The sequence below is a fragment of the Podarcis tiliguerta genome (genome assembly GCF_965153285.1).
Source record: "Podarcis tiliguerta genome assembly, chromosome: 7".
Classification (NCBI taxonomy): Eukaryota; Metazoa; Chordata; class Lepidosauria; order Squamata; family Lacertidae; genus Podarcis; species Podarcis tiliguerta.
Window position 1 is genome coordinate 40,470,023 of NC_139540.1, and position 19,003 is coordinate 40,489,025.

The following is a 19,003-nucleotide window of genomic DNA, read 5'->3' on the forward strand; positions in this document are numbered from 1 at the left end:
TGGAAACAAAATGCTTAAAAAAATTCCTCATGCTAATTAAATAAAAAAACCAAATGCAGGTGCTATAGCTGTTTTGTGAATTATACTAATCTCTTTGAGACAAACTCTGGGAATACAATCAAAGCCATTTTTAAATGCTGTGTATATGCCTAGTATGCAGGCATGTCAATTCTCAAATTAAGGCAAATCTAAGAGTTTGGCATAATTTTACTGATAATCTATCAAGGCTCTGAGAGGACAAGCTAAGCAGTGCATCCCAAGACAGAGGGATATTTCCATGTGTGTGTGTGTTACACTAGGCCATATATCTGGCAGGCTCCCTGGCATGCCAATTATTCATTCATTCATTCATTCATTCATTCAAGATTCTGCCTTCCTCCATTCTGGAATTTAGGATGGTGAACAACCAATAGATAAGTGTTCATTTGTTGTTGTTGGCGGCGGCATCTGTCTGTCTCTAGAGACAATGGAGTGTGCTTCCCGGGGTGAAGTCAAACCACTGGAGAATCATAGGACCTGCTGTGACTACAAAGACCAATAACTCATAACTGCTGCCTCCCACATTGTTTTTGCTACACTAGCAGCACCAAAGTGACTTCCCCAGGGTGCAAGCCTGGGTGGTGTGTATGGAGGTCCTGGGTTGCCCAGATGACAAGACCACACTCTCAGCCTTGATGTGGTCCAAAGGAAAGTAGAGCAATACATTTGGCACCAGTTGCTGGAAGGAGGCATACAAGACACCAAACAACCATCTCAGGTACTCCACTCTGGATTTGTGTAGGGTACAGATTTTTCCTTAGGGTTAATTCCTGAAGCCCTTCTCATAAATGAGTATAGCCACAGGGCAGTGAAGGTTTAGGATCAGAGTGTTCCTTCTCCCAAATGGGCTACCTTCCCAGATTGACAAGCCCCATCTGCCCCTCATTTCCCTCAACAGCACATGCAGTAACTACCCTTGGACACACTATTGGTCTCGGCCACTAAATCTGCCAGACCCTGTCTACACATGCAGGGAAAGTCCCTAACTCACTGGGGGTTTGACCCATCGGCTACTCTCACCTGATTTAGCCAACCAGTCAAATACATTTCCCAGGGTGTGACCACTGTTGCACGCTGACAGCTTCTAGGAGCCACAGGTGAGAGCTAAGTGCAAAGTGGGAACCAAAGGTGGACAAACTACCCCAGAAGGAGATGATGAAGTACTACCCCTCCTCCAGCAGTCCACCCCCCCTAAGTATTCATACGAAATAACAAAACATTTAAGGTATAAAGTCACAACAACAACAATTCAGCAACAAGTACAAGTCACAGAGGGACCTGAATCAAATACAATGTTTGATTTTTGGAACCCCACATTGCTGGGAGCTTGTTTTTATTAATAAGAAACACAAACTGTTTCAGTGCTAAACTATGGCGGTCCACACAGACTTGCTGTTTTATGTCCATTATGATCACAGTAGCACGTGCAACACACATTAGAAGGCAAGAAAACTTAGCGGCAAATTCAATATTTAGCATTAAATGAGAAGATAAAGGATAGCTAGGTGCAATGGTAGAGGGATCGTGCATGATTTACACTTCTGTTTCCTTATCTCATGCAAAGTAGGATCATGCAGAATCCCTCTCATAGACAGAACATGCTATCTTGCCAAGGTGGATATAAACATGTTCCCTTCCATCATTGGCACAAATCCCAGAAGCAATCTTAGAGGAAGCATCATGCTTCATTAATTACTACTTTCAGTCTATGCCCAAAGCCACCCAGAAAGGCAACAAACTCTATGGTCACCCATACTTTAGATGGCTAAAGGCTATTCAAGTCAAATGAAGATGAAAATTCTGTGGAATGTGCTCTGGGAGACAGGAGCACCAGAAAGCAGCTAAGCCATTTTTGAATATTAAACAAGTGAACATAGTAAAATAGTCTAAAAGGCTCTTTATATTTGAAAAAAATATATGCAGAACCAGTTTGTTTCTCTCGAAGTTATGTGTCTGTTACACATACAATATGTGAATGATGTGAATGACTGGATTTCTTTTACCCTTGATGTTGGAAGGCTCTCTTAACCTTTTTTGGTTTGGCTTATAGTTGTTGTTGTTTAGTCGTTTAGTCGTGTCCGACTCTTCGTGACCCCATGGACCAGAGCACGCCAGGCACTCCAGTCTTCCACTGCCTCCTGCAGTTTGGTCAAACTCATGCTGGTAGCTTTGAGAACATTGTCCAACCATCTCGTCCTCTGTCGTCCCCTTCTCCTTGTGCCCTCCATCTTTCCCAACATCAGGGTCTTTTCCAGGTAGTCTTCTCTTCTCATGAGGTGGCCAAAGTATTGGAGCCTCAGCTTCACGATCTGTCCTTCCAGTGAGCACTCAGGGCTGATTTCCTTAAGAATGGATAGGTTTGATCTTCTTGCATGGGACTCTCAAGAGTCTCCTCCAGCACCATAATTCAAAAGCATCAATTCTTCGGCGATCAGCCTTCTTTATGGTCCAGCTCTCACTTCCATACATCACTACTGGGAAAACCATGGCTTTAACTATACGGACCTTTGTTGGTAAGGTGATGTCTCTGGCTTATAGTAGCTCATGTAAAAAATGAGGAATTTGTTGGCATTTGCTGACCCTACCTTGAGAAATTTAGTTGCTGAAATGTTGCAGTTATAGCTGTTATATTGAGGTCTTGGTAAGAGGCAAACTCAAAAAGGAAGATTATGGAGGAGGCAGATGCTGAAGGACTGGGCTTGGCATGTGTCTTTCTTTTTCTTTCACACAGAGAGTCTTTAATTTGGGGATAAGATGTAGAACTGTATAATGGTTTATAAAGTGGCCACATTTTACTCAACATATAGCACACTGAAAAACAACAATTTTCACTGAAGTACTCTCTAATAACTCAGCCATAGTCTTAACTAGTTAATCTCCAAATGACAAAATTCATAGATAATTAGCATCCCAAGCTGTCAGTAAACATGGGAGAATTAAATCCTAGAGGAAGGAGCCCACAGCCCTGGAGGAAGGCTGAGTGCATGTCTCCCTGTCATCTTTTCAGCTCATCCCAGTAGTCCCACTGCTAGAATGTGTTGTCATAGCAACACCATCTCTTGCTTCATGCAGGAAAGATTAGCTCTTACTGTGCAGTGGAGAGAATGTAGGGGAAGTCAAGCTAATCCCTGGGTGCACTGCAAGAAAAAGGTTGGACCTCGCCCGAGGGATGCTGTATCTGCAATGATAGAATTGGCCTGCCACAGACTTTGGTATTTAAGTTGAAGAGCAGAATTCACAGTAAGTGTCAGCTCCTCCTGAGTGGAATATTGAATCAAGGTTTTCTAAGTCTTGTTGAAGAATGTCTCATGACCATGCTCAAACAAAATGACACCAGGCACCTGCATCTGAAATACGACTATATCTACTAGTTAAAGTGGCATTTTCAATAGCTTTGTAAAGCTTTATTTTATCAACAAACAAAGGGGGAAAGCATAAGGTGTATACCTGAAAACCTTAGCAATACTTGCTTAGTAGCAGCAGCGAGCATGTTTTACAAACTGGAGCGAACATTCAACACACTGAATTCTTCAATATATCTCCTGAATACTTGGAAATTCCTGAAGTTCATGAAGGCTGAGAAGAAAGTGAGAATGCGTGTGAAAAGCTATTTGTGTGCACTGAACCAATTCCCACTTCTCAAAGTGCTGAACATTTCATTTTGAACATGCAAGTTTATACATTATTTTAGCATTGATTTATTATCTTCCTTGCCATTTTTAAATGAAAAAGGGAGAAAAAAGTACCATAAGATTAAGACAGTGTGACTTATGTGATGTTTTTGTGACATAACGTAAACATTACTGCAGCTCTCCATTATATTAGTGGTAGGATAAAAAGCAAATATTTTAATAGTTCATTTTTTAAAAAAATATGATTGGTTGGTTGGTTGGATTTCTTATCCACCCTTCACCATAAGTTCCCAGGGCAGGTTATAGAACCTTCATTTTAGTTTAAAAAACCAAATAAAGCCACTAGTACCCACATTAACAATTTCCTGGTATGTCATTTTAAAAATATATTCAGCTCAGTCTAGGCTAAAGAGGTGCCTTATGTTTATCTGGTTTTTGTTGCTATTCCCAGAAACAGTTTTAGTATTTTGGCATTCTGCCATAAACATTATAGCAAGCTCTGAAATCAATACCCCGCCCCCTATTTTTCTAAAAAAGATGGCTGTAAACCACTAAGCATTATCCAAGGTTATGGCACAAACTGCCTTGAAAAAAAGAAATGTTTTGTGGATTATCATGGGGTGTGTGTATTTTGAATTGAAATATTTATGAGCAATACGAGAGACATGAAGGATTTAAAATACAACATCTGGATTATGAGCTGATTTTTGTTTGTAGTGAAAAACACTAATTGTTGCAATGTACATTATATGGAATTTAAATTCTGCTATAATAGTAAATGAAGATTTAGGCAAGATTGCATGTTTCTTTCTACATGCATTACGAATAATTTACAATATTTATTAGATTCCTTCTATTGAAGGCTAATATTGGCAGTATTAGAATACCAGTTTAAATTTCTAAAACGTATTTTGAAACAGTAAACACATCCCATTTCCATGCAAACAAATTTCACGTGATCTGCTGATACATTGTCAAGATGCAGTTTGACCCTTGCAGAGAAAGGATCCAATGGTGAATGTTTAAAAGCTTAAGAACTCTTTCAAAGGAAATTAGGCGCTGCCATCAATATGTTCCAATAGATGTTCTTTTTTCTGCGTTATGTAATTCACAGAACACAAATGACATTGATAAACATAGGAGGAAGCATTTTCCCCCTTCCGCCAGCAGTCACATGCCCATTCAATAGTTGTTTTTGAATAAATAACCTTGTCAAGGTTAGTATTCTATTAAATGGAATGTTCTTTCATCAAGGTGGAAAGAATCTAGAATAGTGGCTTATAATGAAAAAAAAGTAAATTTAATAATTTGCCTGCATTGAACACATATTCCTTGTGTTAAGCAAATACTTGCAACTATCTGCTGGTTCTTTTAATTGAAGGCAGAGTGATTTCGAGAGCTGGCATTTGCAATGTCAGTTCCAGGTTCTGGAACGTTCCATGAGACCCTCAGCGCAGCAGGTCTAGGGTACTTTTGCCAAGAGGCAGGGCTGGCTGACTCATCAGGCCTATAGAGTGGTACCTTGGGTTAAGTACTTAATTCGTTCCGGAGGTCCGTTCTTAACCTGAAACTGTTCTTACCTCGGGTTAAGAACTTTGCTTCAGGATGAGAACAGAAATTGTGCTCCAGCAGCGCGGCAGCAGCAGGAGGCCCCATTAGCTAAAGTGGTGCTTCAAGTTAAGAACAGTTTCAGGTTAAGAAGGGACCTCCAGAACGAATTAAGTTCTTAACCTGAGGTACCGCTGTACAGCAATGGGTCAGAACATAGCCAAAACATTTGCATGCACTTATCTTCCTTCTCCTCAATCCTCAAATGTGCCCATTGTTCACATTGCCACCACAGACAAACTTTTGTGTTATTGAGAGCTGAGGTGTTTGGTTCAATATTTTGTAACTTGGCCAAACACATCTAGCTTTTATTTGGTATTCTTATTCAGATTTCTTTTTTAAAGTCACTATTAAGATTCTACTCCACATGAGCAAGAAATCTGTTAACCATATTAAAGTATCATTTATGTTGTCACATATTACACAACAGCATACATAACAGTTGCAGCTCAGGTGCATTAACAGGCAAAACTTACTTGAAGTAAATAGTGAAATGTGCTTTCAATCCAAACTGTCATGTGAAATATACATTCCCATTTGTCAGATAAAATAGATTGTAACATGCAGCTACAGGTTCTATGACTATTTTTGAATTGAGGCCAATGAATGGTAAATATTCATTGTTTGAATGGAATGAATGGAATGAACAAGAGCTGTTTCAGCAAATTGGGGGACAGGTATAGGTGAAACTGTGAATTTCTAGAATGTGAGTATGAGATAGGGGTAGGGATTGGTTTACCTTGTGATTGAGGGTTTCTTTCCCAATTTTTTTGCTTTGGCAGTCCCCCCCCCCCTCCAATTAAAACAAACTCTCCTTCCAACCTCTTACTAGCTCATATTCTCTCAGAACTAGGCTGGAGAGATATCCTTGTCACCCGCCGCAACTATGAGTTTTTGGGGGAGGGGAAACTAACATAAAAAGATGGGGAAAAGACCAATCAGCCTCTCCATAAAACTGTAGGGTAAGTCAGCCTCCTCTAAAATTTCTTAGAAATTCATGCACTGCACTTAAAAGCTACAGAAACCACTCTTCCATGAGCGGGCAAAGGTATTTTGCAAACTGGGGGAGGGGGAGAATGCACAGCTTTAGAACGTCTCATAAGAACAAAACAAAAGCCAGACTATGTTCTTAATTGGTGATTCATTTTTATTCTTATTACGTAATTCTTTATACTAAAATTAGTACAGGAAGCAAAGTTAGCTCAGCAAAAGTACGGTTCTGGTTTGAATAATTGCTTGATTTCAGAATCTTAACAAGAGCCTGCTTTTTGAAATTAAAACCAATAAAATGAGAGAACCTAAAATCAAGTGGTGTGAATTCCATGCATGTGTCATCTTTTCTCACTCATTCTTACTCTGTTCCACATTATCCTGGTTGCTTAGGACTTTGGCAAACTTTTTTAATTCATTTGTATAATCCACCCAGATTTCACGTGCATGTTTTCTATATGAAGGTTATAATTAGTGTAATGTTAACATAATCCAGGCTATATAGGACGTTTTATACCTGAATGTTAGGAACCAGCATATCCCTAATAACTGCTATCTGCTGGTGTCCCTATAGAAACAGCCTTAAATGTTTCTATATTGTGTAGTTAGAAACTGAGTCATGATTTTTAGTTTTCGGGTTTTTTAAATGTTGCTGTTAGGGTAAAGGGAGTCGGAGACTCTTAATCTCAGAGTTGTGGGTTTGAGCCCCATGCTGGGCAAATGATTCCTGCATAGCAGAGGGTTGGACTAGATGACCATTGGGATCCCTTCCAATTCTGTGATAGAACCTTGTCAAAACAATCCCAATGCATTTTCATCACTATTCTTTTAAAAGCAACAAAGTGTTCCTAATTTTATGTCGGGACAGTTCGTAAACTACTTTTGCTTTTTGGTCAATAACCAAGCAATTAATAGCATAAATACTATTGATATTACAAAGCAATGTGAAAAATATTGGAAGGCTAACTATGGTCAGCATATTGACTTTACGTTTTATTTCAGCAGCACAAACAATTCATTAATTGTTAGGGAAACCATATTAAACATATTGATAGAACTCAGAATTCCCTGTTAAGCTCACAATAATCCTCATAGCCCCAGAACTAAAGGTTTGGATCCAATCTTATCACTGGACCATTCTATTTTCTGTGACATAGTAATTCACTTCCTCCACTACTCCCCCTTTCATTTTCTCACTGGCTCATCACTGGGCTTAGCAACACAGAATTCCTTTCTTACTTACCTCTTTGGCTTCCCTTGCAACCCCTCCTCTTTCTGTACTATTTTCTCACTTGTAAATCCCTGTTCTGTCCTTCAGTCTATTTCCATGTCTGACCCTCTAGCATCCCACCTTTTATGCAGCTGCTGTGATTATTGCTGTAACCGTCCTAATGCTGTCCTGACACTTCTGGTCTGGTTGGATTTTTTTTTTTTATTTGATTGACCTGGGAAAGGATTGACATGAGAGGCAGAAGTAACTTGCACTTTCTTTTCATACCATGTTTATTTACAGCAATGTCTTCAGAACAAAAAAAAAAAAGTTTAAAGGACACAATTTAGTTTAAAATAATATAGTTTTCCATTTCAACCAAACAGGGAAACTATAGTGGAAAACTTTGTGACAAGCCTGGGCATTAAGTCATGATTTGCTGTTGGTTTAAATACTGTAGTCTGCTTTGCTCCAAAGCTGTTAACCCTGGGTTCCCCAGTATGGATGAAACAGGAGACTATAGTTAATGGAAGACTTCCTGGTTTATTCCTGCCAAGAGGTTTTGTGTGTGGTCAAGAGGCTCATCCATGCTTTGGCCTATTAAGCTGAGCTACGATCATCCAAACTTTCCCAATAGGATGAATATAAAAGTTCCTTCCTTCCAACTGATGGAATGAACATTATCCTCTAATAGAAGCAGTCTTTCCATTGGAGGAAGTCTCCTTCCATCAGAGGAAGGGAACTTTCTATTCCAATACTGTATATTTTGCTGGTTTGAAGAACTATAATTCATAATAACTGGGATATGTAAAAATCCCCCCCCCCCATATAACTTAAGCAAGTGAGTCGTGACGTCACGTATAAAGTGGAAAGATAAGCCCTTCCTTTTCCACATGCCTAGGTCATTAAAGAATCTGCTCTGGCTGAAATTTTCTTAACTGTTCTGTGATTGTTAATAGTGACTGGTAATCACACAAATATTTTCAGCTGAACTGTTGGAAATGTTGTGTGAGTGGCATCAGGTTGTAGGGTTTTTTGTAATTTTTTGTTGTTTGGGTATAAAGATAATGTTGATGACATGCCATTGAAAAACTGTAAATCCATGTGTTTCATAGATGATTCAGCTGCAGAGAGTTTTAACGGCAATGAGACTGCAGGACACAGTTCCAATGCTTCAGGGGGAACACACTGCAGGGAAGTGGCAGAAGCCAACAGTAATGGCAAAGCACCTCTGGAACCGGATGAACAGCCGCTGAATCTGAGTGACAGTCCCTTCTCTGCTCAGCTCACGTCAGAATACAGGTTAGATGACCAAAGCAGTGATGGAAAGAACAAGTACAAGAACATCCTAGTATCTGATCTTAAGATGGAGCAAGAGGCAAAAGAAAATGGAAGCAAGGTAAGATGCTTCCATGTTCACAAGATATTACAAGAGCATAGATTAGGAAGAAGAAAAGTCTACTGTAACAGTTTTCAAGGGCTTTGCAAATTAGGAAATTGGAAAAGTTGTTGGCACCTAGTTGTTTCTGCTATTTTGTGCTCACACTGTCTATTTCTCACGTGCATATTAGTATACTAACAAATACCAATATTTTATCAACCAGAAATACATTCTGCAAGTTTTTCATTTCTGATTAGAAATACAGTATTTTGAGAAGACCTGTGGAATCTTCCTGTTGAATGAATCACACACGTAGTCCATGATCAGTATGTATTAGTATCCTTATTGTGTCAACAGAGTTGGCACTAAAGCTTTCATTGCCATCTATAAACATGTACAAACATGTCTGAATTGAAACCAACAACTTTGCTTTGAGAAGTTGACATTTCCAAACAACTTTCCCTCCAGCACCCCTGGTTGTTCCTATTGTATTAGCTGGGAGAGAATAAGGTGACTAAGTGTAGATAAAGACAGATCCAGCAGATTAGATAGCTAGTCTGATAGGAAGGCAGTTGTCATGAATGTGTATTGTAAGAAGAATGAAGAGTTGAATTTAATCTAACAGAATTCTTGCAATTATTGTTTCTGCTGCTATCACTGAAAACTCCAGCCTTTCAAAATCTGATACTACACACTGGATTATTATCTTTATACCACTGAAACTGAGTACTGGATCCAGATACTTCCACTGATTTTAATACCAGCAGTGAAATATCATAAATTACCCTGACAGTGCTTTGAGTGCCACTGTGTTCTGTTGTTGGTTTGGTTTTGCATCCCCCCCTCAACTTGAATAATGTGAGAACTCCATGGGTATTCTGAAATGATCTTGAAATCACTGTAATTTTCTTGATGTAAATATGTTTAGAAATTGAAAAATATATTCTATCTTTTTATTTTAAAAAAGTAGCAGAAAAATGCTTTCAATGCTGGACTTAATCAAGGACTCAATACTCAAGGAGTCAGAAAAATCAACAGGCTACAATATACAGACTAATATAAAAACGAGAGAGGGCCTAGTGATGGGCAGAGCACTATCAGGAACTGCATTCGTGGGGAAACACAGTCTCTGATACAGTAATCAACAGTTATCTATCCAAACTCTGCCTGTCTTGGAAGAGCTAGATGTCCCTCCCTCCCATTGAAGATTGTCTTAAACTCTCAGACATGCGGTAAAGTCCCAGGATAGGACGCAATCTCCATAGAAATGCTGAAAGCTGGCCTCAATTCCTCCCTCATGACACACCTCCACAGCCTCCTCTTGCAGTATTGGGAACAAGGATCAGTGCCACAAGACATGTGTGACCCCAGCACTGTGAACCCTCTACAAGAACAAAGGTGACCGCCATGACTGTAACAACTACTGTGCAATCTCTCTGCAGAGCACTGTGAGGAAAGTGTTTGCCCATGTAATTTTCAACAGATTGGAATTACTCACTGACAGAGTTTAACCTGAGCCACAATGTTCTGAGGTCAGCAGTTGACATGATTTTCTCACTGCGTCAGCTGCAGAAGAAATGCCTAGAGTAGAGGTGCTCCTTGTACGTTGTCTTCATAGACCATACAAAGGCCTTTGACCTGGTCATCTGAAAAAGACTCTTCAAGTGCTCAACAAGATAGGATGCCCACTTATTGTTCTCCTGTGCCTTCAGTTCGATGTGTGTGTGTGGGGGGGGGGTCTGTTCTACCTGGTACTTCTCCACACCAAGACAAAAGTGTGTGGGGTTCTAACCCAAGAGATGTTGTTTACAGATAATACAGTCTGGACAGCACATTCCAAGGAAGTTCTACAGAGACCCATAAACCATTTTATCCATGCCTGCATGGAGTTTGGCCTCGTCATCAGCCTGATAAAGACCAATACCCTGGGTCAGGATACTGCCAGCACTCAACGCATCAGCACTGGTGACCTCACACTTGAGGTGATAGAAGATTTTGCCTACCTGGACTCCACCATAACCAGCAACCTTTCTATCGATGCTGAGCTGGATGAGCATATTGGCAAAGCAACTATGGCAATGACTCACCTCTCCAAAAGGGTGTGGGAAAATGTGATGCTAACAATCAATGCCTTCCATATGCACTGCATCAGGAAGATTTGGGGCATCACATGGCAGGACAGAGTCTCAAACAAATATGTATTCTCCCAAGCCTACATTCCCACAGCTTGTTCGCACTCCTATCTCCACGACATCTACACTGACTTGGTCATGTAGACAGCATGGAAGATGGCAGGATCCTCAAGGATGTGCTCAACGGGGAGCTGGCACTAGGCCTGTTCCTGTCGGCCAACCAACTCTGTGTTACAAATATGTCTGTAAGCATGACACGAAGGCTAGAAGCATTAAGCCCACCAAGTGGGAATTCCTTGAAGATGATTGCAGTTCCTGGAGAGAGACAGTCAGGCTGTGTGTCAACAGCAGTAACCAGAGAAGCAATGACAGCTGGGAGTAGCACAGAGAGAAGAAATTCTCCAACAGTTTGACTTTACCCTCAATGACACACTCTTCATTTGTCTCCTGAGACACACAGATGCCAACAGAAGAGAGGTTCTTCAGTGGGACCCAGAAATTTATTCAAGTGCATTTGTTTTTTTACTCAATATCTGTCATGGTTTTCACTTTAAGCCTAGACCCCAAAACAAAGATGACATCTACATCTCAGGTCCCACTATGTTCCAAATGTTATTGATCATTAATATTTGGAGATTTAAAATCGCCCACTCATAGTTGCTTAACAATTAATGATGGTCTGATGGGAGCTTTACGCCAACAACATCTAGAGAGTTCCATATTGACTACCCCTGGTGTACCCCAAGTGGCTACACTTTGAGCAATACTGAATGGTTTGGAATAGCAGCTGAGAAACAAGGTGGGGGGACTACACATTCCATTGTATCATAAACCCAAACCTGGGTTTATGCAGTACATGGTGGAGAATCCAGATGAGGTTCCGGTCACTTATTCAGGGGAATAACCTATAGTAACTTATTGAGGGATCTTCAGCCAAAGGACACAACCCTACCTCCATCCTCTGGTGCTCTAACTGTTCTCTAACAACTTTTCTTCATTACCTCTGTCTCCCCAAGCCTCACAGATATCAAAGACTACAAAACAATGCAAAGGCCTTTAACCAGCCATCTGGCTCCTCCAGACAGGCATGACTTACTCCATCAACCCTGGATAGCCTGCATAAGGCTTCAGTTGTCTCTGTCTTCCTATAGAGACAATTTCTCTTTTAGGTGCATTAGCAAGCAGGGACACTTTGGAGCTGTCCAAGGTCCTGCATGCTTTCTGCTCAATTCAGACTTTAATGCCTGCTTTCCCTGTGAGCCTCAAGTACCTGCATAACTGACCATGTATTTTGCCTGATTTTCTAGAACATAAAACATGGCTCAGAGTTTACAAAGTTAGCACAAACCATAGTTTAAGATCATGTCTGATTACGACCATCCATAATTATCTGAAGGAAGCCATGAACAGGATGGCTAGACTGTTCCAATCAGAGATCTATCCCCCAATATATATTCTGATTTATATTCTCTGGACTTTCAGAGAACTTCAGCACTACCATTCTCTAGAATTAGAAAATCCTATTGAACCAAGCATGGCTTAGATGGGGCACCAGAAAATGATCCATTTCAACTGGGGTTTAGGCTTGGTTTCAGCACAGAAACAGCTTTGGTTGCCCTGAATGATGACTTCTGTCTGGAAGGAGATGGGGAAAATGTATCCTTGACCTCTCAGACAGGGACAGCCTAATTTCTGTTGTCCATGCTCTGGTAGCCCTCTGCTACTGTTGTTCCCCAGTGACTGGTATTCAAATGTATTCAGTTACCAGTTGCTAGAAGTGTGTGTGTGGGGGGGGTGTTATTACACTTATGTGCTGCTTGTGCACTTCCCATAGGCATTGGTTGCCCACTGTGAGAACAGAATGTTGGACTAGATGTGCTTTGGGTTTGATCCAGCAGGGATGCTCTTATGTTTAGAGGTGTAGTGACACTGATCCTGGAAATAGTATGCAGCCATCATGACTCTTGTCATGTTATACATAGGGCTGCTCCTGAAAACATTTCAGAAACTTTAGCTGGTGCAGAATTCAGTGGCCAGGTTGCTCACCGAGGCAAGACAGTTTGAGCATATTACACTGATCCTGGCACGACCACACTGGTTCCCAATTAGTTTCCAGGCCCAATTCAAAGTGCTGGTTTTGACCTAAAAATCCTTAAACTGCTCAGAACCACAGTACCTCAAGGAACACCTCTCCACATATAAACCAACCCAAACACTGCAATCATCATCTGACGCTCTTCTTCATGTGCCTCCTCCATGAGCAGTCCAGATGGTGGCAACACAAGAATGGGACTTTTCTGCAGTGGCTTGGCATTTGTGAAATGCTCCACCAAAGGAGGTTCATCTGGCACCTTCAGTATACATCTTTAAGTGCCAGGCAAAAACATTCCTCTTCAACCAGACCTTTGGCTGGATAATAATCTATGCCCTTTTAAATGTCTTTGTAGGAGGGGGGTGTTATTGTTATGTTTTTGTTTTTATTATGTACTTTGTGGTTTTATTCTGTATTTTATTGTGTGAACTGCCTTGAAATTTTTGGATGAAGGGAAGTTTACAAATTTAATTAATTTAAGCTTCTGTGAAGATAGCCCTATAGTTGAAGTTTAAAATATATCTACTGCACTTCTTTAATAATTTAGATACTAGATCTTTTCATGCTGACTCTCCATGCAGGTTTTTTCCAATTCTCATCTCCCATGTGAGTCTAAAAATGCATTAAGGGAACTCTGTTAAAATTAAGGGAACTCTAAAAGACATTCATAAACATTTGGTGCTTAGTGAGCACTAAGTCTGATTTTCTTTATGCACGACCAGCTTATTTGGGTGGATTGTAAAAAATATCTTGCCATATTTGCTTATGAACAATCATCATGATAATAACAAATATAAATAACATCAACACTCAGATCTGGGCAGAGCTGTATTTCTGTGAGGGTGTTTTTGGTTGCAATCTGATATCTTTGCACAGTTTTGACAATCCAAAGGGGCTATAAAACTGCAGCAACCCTCCAGCTATAAATTGCTCAGATACTGGGAAATCCATGGTAGCTTGGAACAAGTTTCTATATTTCCCAGAAATATCTGGAATGATCCAACTCTCTGCCACCATCTTCAAAATGCAGCAGAGTAGTCTGCTGCCACATCAAACCTCTGCCGTTGGCAGATTGCCTCATTTTATTCATGGCTGTACTATAAAAGCAACAACCCAAATTAAAATTTTGCACCCAGGCAATTAAAATCCTGCACCAAGCAGAGCCAAATTCTGTGATTCATAAATTCTGCAAACTGAGTGCATTTACATATTTTCTCTTATTTTGCACAATCTATTCTGCAGTTTCACTTTTCTTTATTGTGCTGTGACTTGTCATGGCAAACATCCTATCTGTTCAGTAATGCTCCTAGCAATTTGTAACTTGAAATGAAAAGCAAAGCCCAGCTAAAATATGTACCGTGATATTCGGATGTACTTAAAACAAACCAGAGGAAAAATAAACATGCTTATTGGAGGTGGTAGGTGGTGGAGAGAACATAACACAGAGAGTTCAAGTAACTACAGTTATTCTATGCTGGTCACAATGGGAGTGCTGGTCATTGGCCAGTGCCTGCAAGGCCTTCAAGAACTTACAGTACACCCATTTTGAGGGTGACGGGATGGGCCACATTTGGGCAATAAAAAGTTCCTGTAGTTCTTTCAAGCATCTAAATCATCAGATGCATGAAGGAGTCCAAAGGCCAATTCATAATTAATCTGAAAAGTTAGGCTCCAGTCTTGGAAATTTATGTCTGTGTTTGAAAGGAAAGCAACTGGATCTGAGAGCACATTTGATGTGGGAGGAAATATGATCCCAGTTGTGGATCCCAGATTCGATCAGATTTGATCAAAAGAGAAGAGTTATGACTGATTTCTGAAAGTTCTAGAATCTCCTGAAACAATTTCAAGATACCAAAATGTAGCTTAATGGACTACATCATAAATGCTACCATTATGCTGAAGGGGCACTGAGAGTTAATGATGCAAAAAAAGGAAAAAGGAACAGTTTCAGACTACAAACAAGCTTGCCATAATCTGTTTTACTTGCCATAATCTGTTTTCTTAAGCAAACTAATTATGCACATGTGTTCACCTATGAATGGTTTATGGGGACTAACCTGCTTCCTTTGATGTTCTGAGATCCCAATTCCATCTCTGTTAAATAGCTTTTTAGGAATATTTTTTTAGGATCGAGGTACAATCCCTCTCCTCATATATACAGCGGTCATATTTTTGGCAGTTCGAATCCATGCGACGGGGTGGGCTCTCGTTGCTTTGTCCCAGCTTCTGCCAACCTAGCAGTTAGAAAGCATACCAGTGTGAGTAGATAAATAGGCCACTGCTTACAGGCTACCACTGTAAACAGGGGGTGGGGGTGGTTTGATACCAGTAATGCCATTATCTTGCTCTGTGCACTATTAACAGTGTGAACAAGACTTATGCATTTTGTTAAAATAATATAGGAGCTATACGCACAAGGAAAGTAGCTGACCCACCTGAATACATAAACTTGTTGGGATTGCAAAGGTGGATCTAGGGGAATGCAACTAGTGTGGTCACACCGGGCACAGAGCTTCTGTGGCATCTGAGGAGGCACCACAACTATGACATACAACAGAAGATGGGGGGGTGGCACTGGATTTTAGCATCACACATGGCACCACTGAAATTTGAGACGTCAAGGTCCACCACTATGTCATTGTGGATTTTACAGGGAGCAGTCTAACCATTAATCTCAGTTAAAATATGATTTGAGCATTGCTTTATTTGTCTAATTTCCCTTATTAATTTCTGTTCAAATTAGTACTGGGAGAATTCCAAACCTATGCATACATTCTCATATATTTGTTAAACTACCGATTGAATTATTTAACTGAGAGTGGACATATATTTTCTTTCCTGGCTTTTCTTATGAAAGGAGTTAAGCTACCCACACCCCCTATAAAGACAGTTTTCCAAACTGTTAAGGACCATATTCCAATTAAAACAAATCACAAAATTAATAGAGCAGCAAGATAAAAATGATTCATAGCCCTTGGTGATATATTTGAGAGATGAAGTCTGCAGTAAATCCCATTGAGCTCAGAGGGACTTGCTTCAGAGTAAACATGCTCTTAAAATTGTGCTGCATATTACTACACAGAGACTGTGTCTTTTAGGAGATTATACAAATTTGTCTGTTAACATAACATTTTTTCCGGTACCCATCAGTAATTGGCAGTTGCAATGAATTATGTGTCAACCAAAAAGCTTCCCCCACCCCTATTTAAAAAGGAACATTTTAGCCAATGGCAAAAATGTACAGAAACAAAAATTCATTAGTTTTGCATAAAATGGCCTGAGGACAAATATGTGACCCTGGAGCCATTTGTTTCATGTCTTCTTTTTAATGTAAAAGAGTTTTGTATGAAGAGTAAAAAAGCAGAATGAAATGAGAATTATTTACTTTGGCGGTGCATGAGACTAATGGGGTCTTCTGTTATTCCCACTGATGTCACTGAGAGATTTGCTTTGGGCTTTCTTGCAGTCAGGTTTTGGTTTAGTCTGTGTAGAACTATGAAAGAAAAAAAATGTAGCGGTTTTTAAAATTCATAAGCAAAGGAGGTAAAGCATAACTGAAAAGGAGTCTGAGGCTAACATTTCAGAATCTGCAAGAATTTACAAAATGTATTACTTGGAACAGGGGCAGCAAGGTTTTAAAAGAATAATAAAACAGTTGATGTAAGGCAAATACTAAGATTAGAACCAAAATTTTCTAATTAGGTGAGGGATCTGTGGAGAAACTCTTCTCTTCTCCTGCTAGGTGCTGTTGGCTATGGAAACACCTTCACTCTCACACACCCTACAGCACCGATGTTTGCACTCACACCTGGGCTGCAAAATTCCCTGATGCAAAACGTATCAATGGGTGTGGATACAAGATGGGGAGCCAAGCTACTCTTAAAGGGGCCATTAAAGCTAGCTGCAAGTCCATTGCCCCTTTAAGAGCAGCTTAAATCTGAACTCTAATGACAAAATAAGAACCCGTGATTCCTCAAGGGTTTTCATGATGGTCCCAGCAATTTCAGGACAGTTGGAGGGTATGCAAATACAGTAAAACACTTGAAATAGTATCGCTGAGAAGCAAGCAGCAGAAAACTTGCAGCTAAAATAACGTTTTCACTGTGCTCAACACAAGTGTCAGCACTGGTGTGCCTACTAGGGAGCTGGGACTTTGGCAGCTGCTTGGAGATTCCATGTTCTGTCGCTGGAGATGGAACTGTGCTTGCACTCTGCACTGCACTGTTCCATGTGCAGTTCTAGTATTTTTCTGCAAACCTAATATATCCCTTCTGTATTCAGAAAGAAGAAAGGTGCTTTGCGGCCATACTGGTTGGTATAGGGCCATTCACTTTGCTGTAAGTGCACATAATAACACTCACCATTGCAGATGGATACTCCCTGGAAATTGCCTCAATGAGTTCCGTGAAAAAAGGTCTTTATGTAAAATATAATTGGTAGAAATTTTAAACTGAAATATGCATACAAGTGTTTATAGTATGAGATAATGTTGTAGCCAGCTATTATCTTGTATCACACAGAGTACAGATTTGAACACTGGCCATCCAATGTGAAAGGGACAAGGATTAAATTAGTAGTCACCCATTGTTCTTCACTAGAGAATTGTGTGTAATTAAAAATCCTGGTTGCTTCTCATATCACATGACTAGACATGCATGGAAGCTCTGGATACCTGTTGGCCTTGATGAAAACACACTCAAATGCAGTCATATTGCTTTTCCTAGAGGATCTGTGTTAGTCAAAAAGAGTCTTTTTTAAAAAAAAATCCCCCTATCAAATCAGTTTCATGAAAGAGTTATTTCATGCCTTGAACAAATTTTATATAACCATCACTTTAGCTTTTCTGGCCTTCGATCAAGCTGTGAAGTGAAATTATATTAAATAAATATGGAAAGATTATGCTTCAGTCCTGTGTTATATTGTGCTCTGCATAAAAATGAGAAGACACTCAAAAAAAATTGCATTATCAGACATTTCTGGAAAAATAAAGGGTCACATTTTCAGAGTACGGTAATTTATATTAATACAAGCTGAAAGTGTCTGGTATTGCCCAGGAAAATTAAGAAACCAAAAATTATTGAGATTTATGAATGGATGGTGTAATATGTTACTCTCAGGGCTATGTGTAGTCTTGCCCCCTGCCCCAGGGTCCCAAACTGACCCAATAACACCAGACCATAGCTGGCCCCTAATCAATTTGGGTTTGGGGTTAATGTTTAATTAGGGTTTTAAAAAACCTTATTAAAAACTTAGGGGGGAAAGGTGCTGGTACTCACCATGCAAGAACACACTGGCCCCACAACCCAGACTCCAGCCACAAAAGCTGAGGTCTGCTTAAGAGGCCAGAGGCCACCTTGGCTTGGACCTGCATCTTGGGATGCCTACAGAATGGCTCACAATGGTATCCAAGCATAGACCAAACCCTGATTCTCAATCTTGGGAGCTGTCAGAACAAACCGGGCATCAAAATCTTCCAACGCAAACAAATTGGTGTAGTGTGGAACACTTAAGCCTGCCACCTTGGTTCAAAATGGTGCCTGATGGCTCCCAAATGTAGGCAAAAGCTATCTCTTCCACCTCAGGAACAGTCCTGCATATAGAACAGAGAGACAGAAGAACAAACGACTTTCCAAAACATGCAGCAGAAGTAGAAGTAGCAGAAGGCAGTACAAGTCAATAGTACATAGAAGTAGATAGTAGATAAATAAGCATTTCAGTATATTTCATACAAAACCTCCCCCGTGAATTTATTTTGACAGTAAATATATAGCAAGATATCATCAAAGAAATGTTGTCTTTTGCTGTCAGCGGATACTGTTTACCCAAGAATATACAAATGGAATTGGCCAAAAGGCCAACTAATCTAAACCCTCAAGGATTACACTGTAATCAATTGTAAAATCCAAACTGTTCATTGTA

At 40.1% G+C, this 19,003-nt stretch overlaps 1 protein-coding gene across 4 annotated transcripts in view; it reads left to right on the plus strand.

Moving 5' to 3' along the window:
• NOL4 (nucleolar protein 4) overlaps nucleotides 1–19,003 on the plus strand; it is a 115,150-nt gene that overhangs the window by 70,185 nt on the left and 25,962 nt on the right. For all 4 annotated transcript variants that reach the window (XM_083451639.1, XM_083451638.1, XM_083451641.1 and 1 more), the window contains one exon: nucleotides 8,595–8,878. In XM_083451639.1, the coding sequence (XP_083307765.1) occupies nucleotides 8,595–8,878 (284 nt within the window). The remainder of the gene's footprint in view (nucleotides 1–8,594; nucleotides 8,879–19,003) is intronic.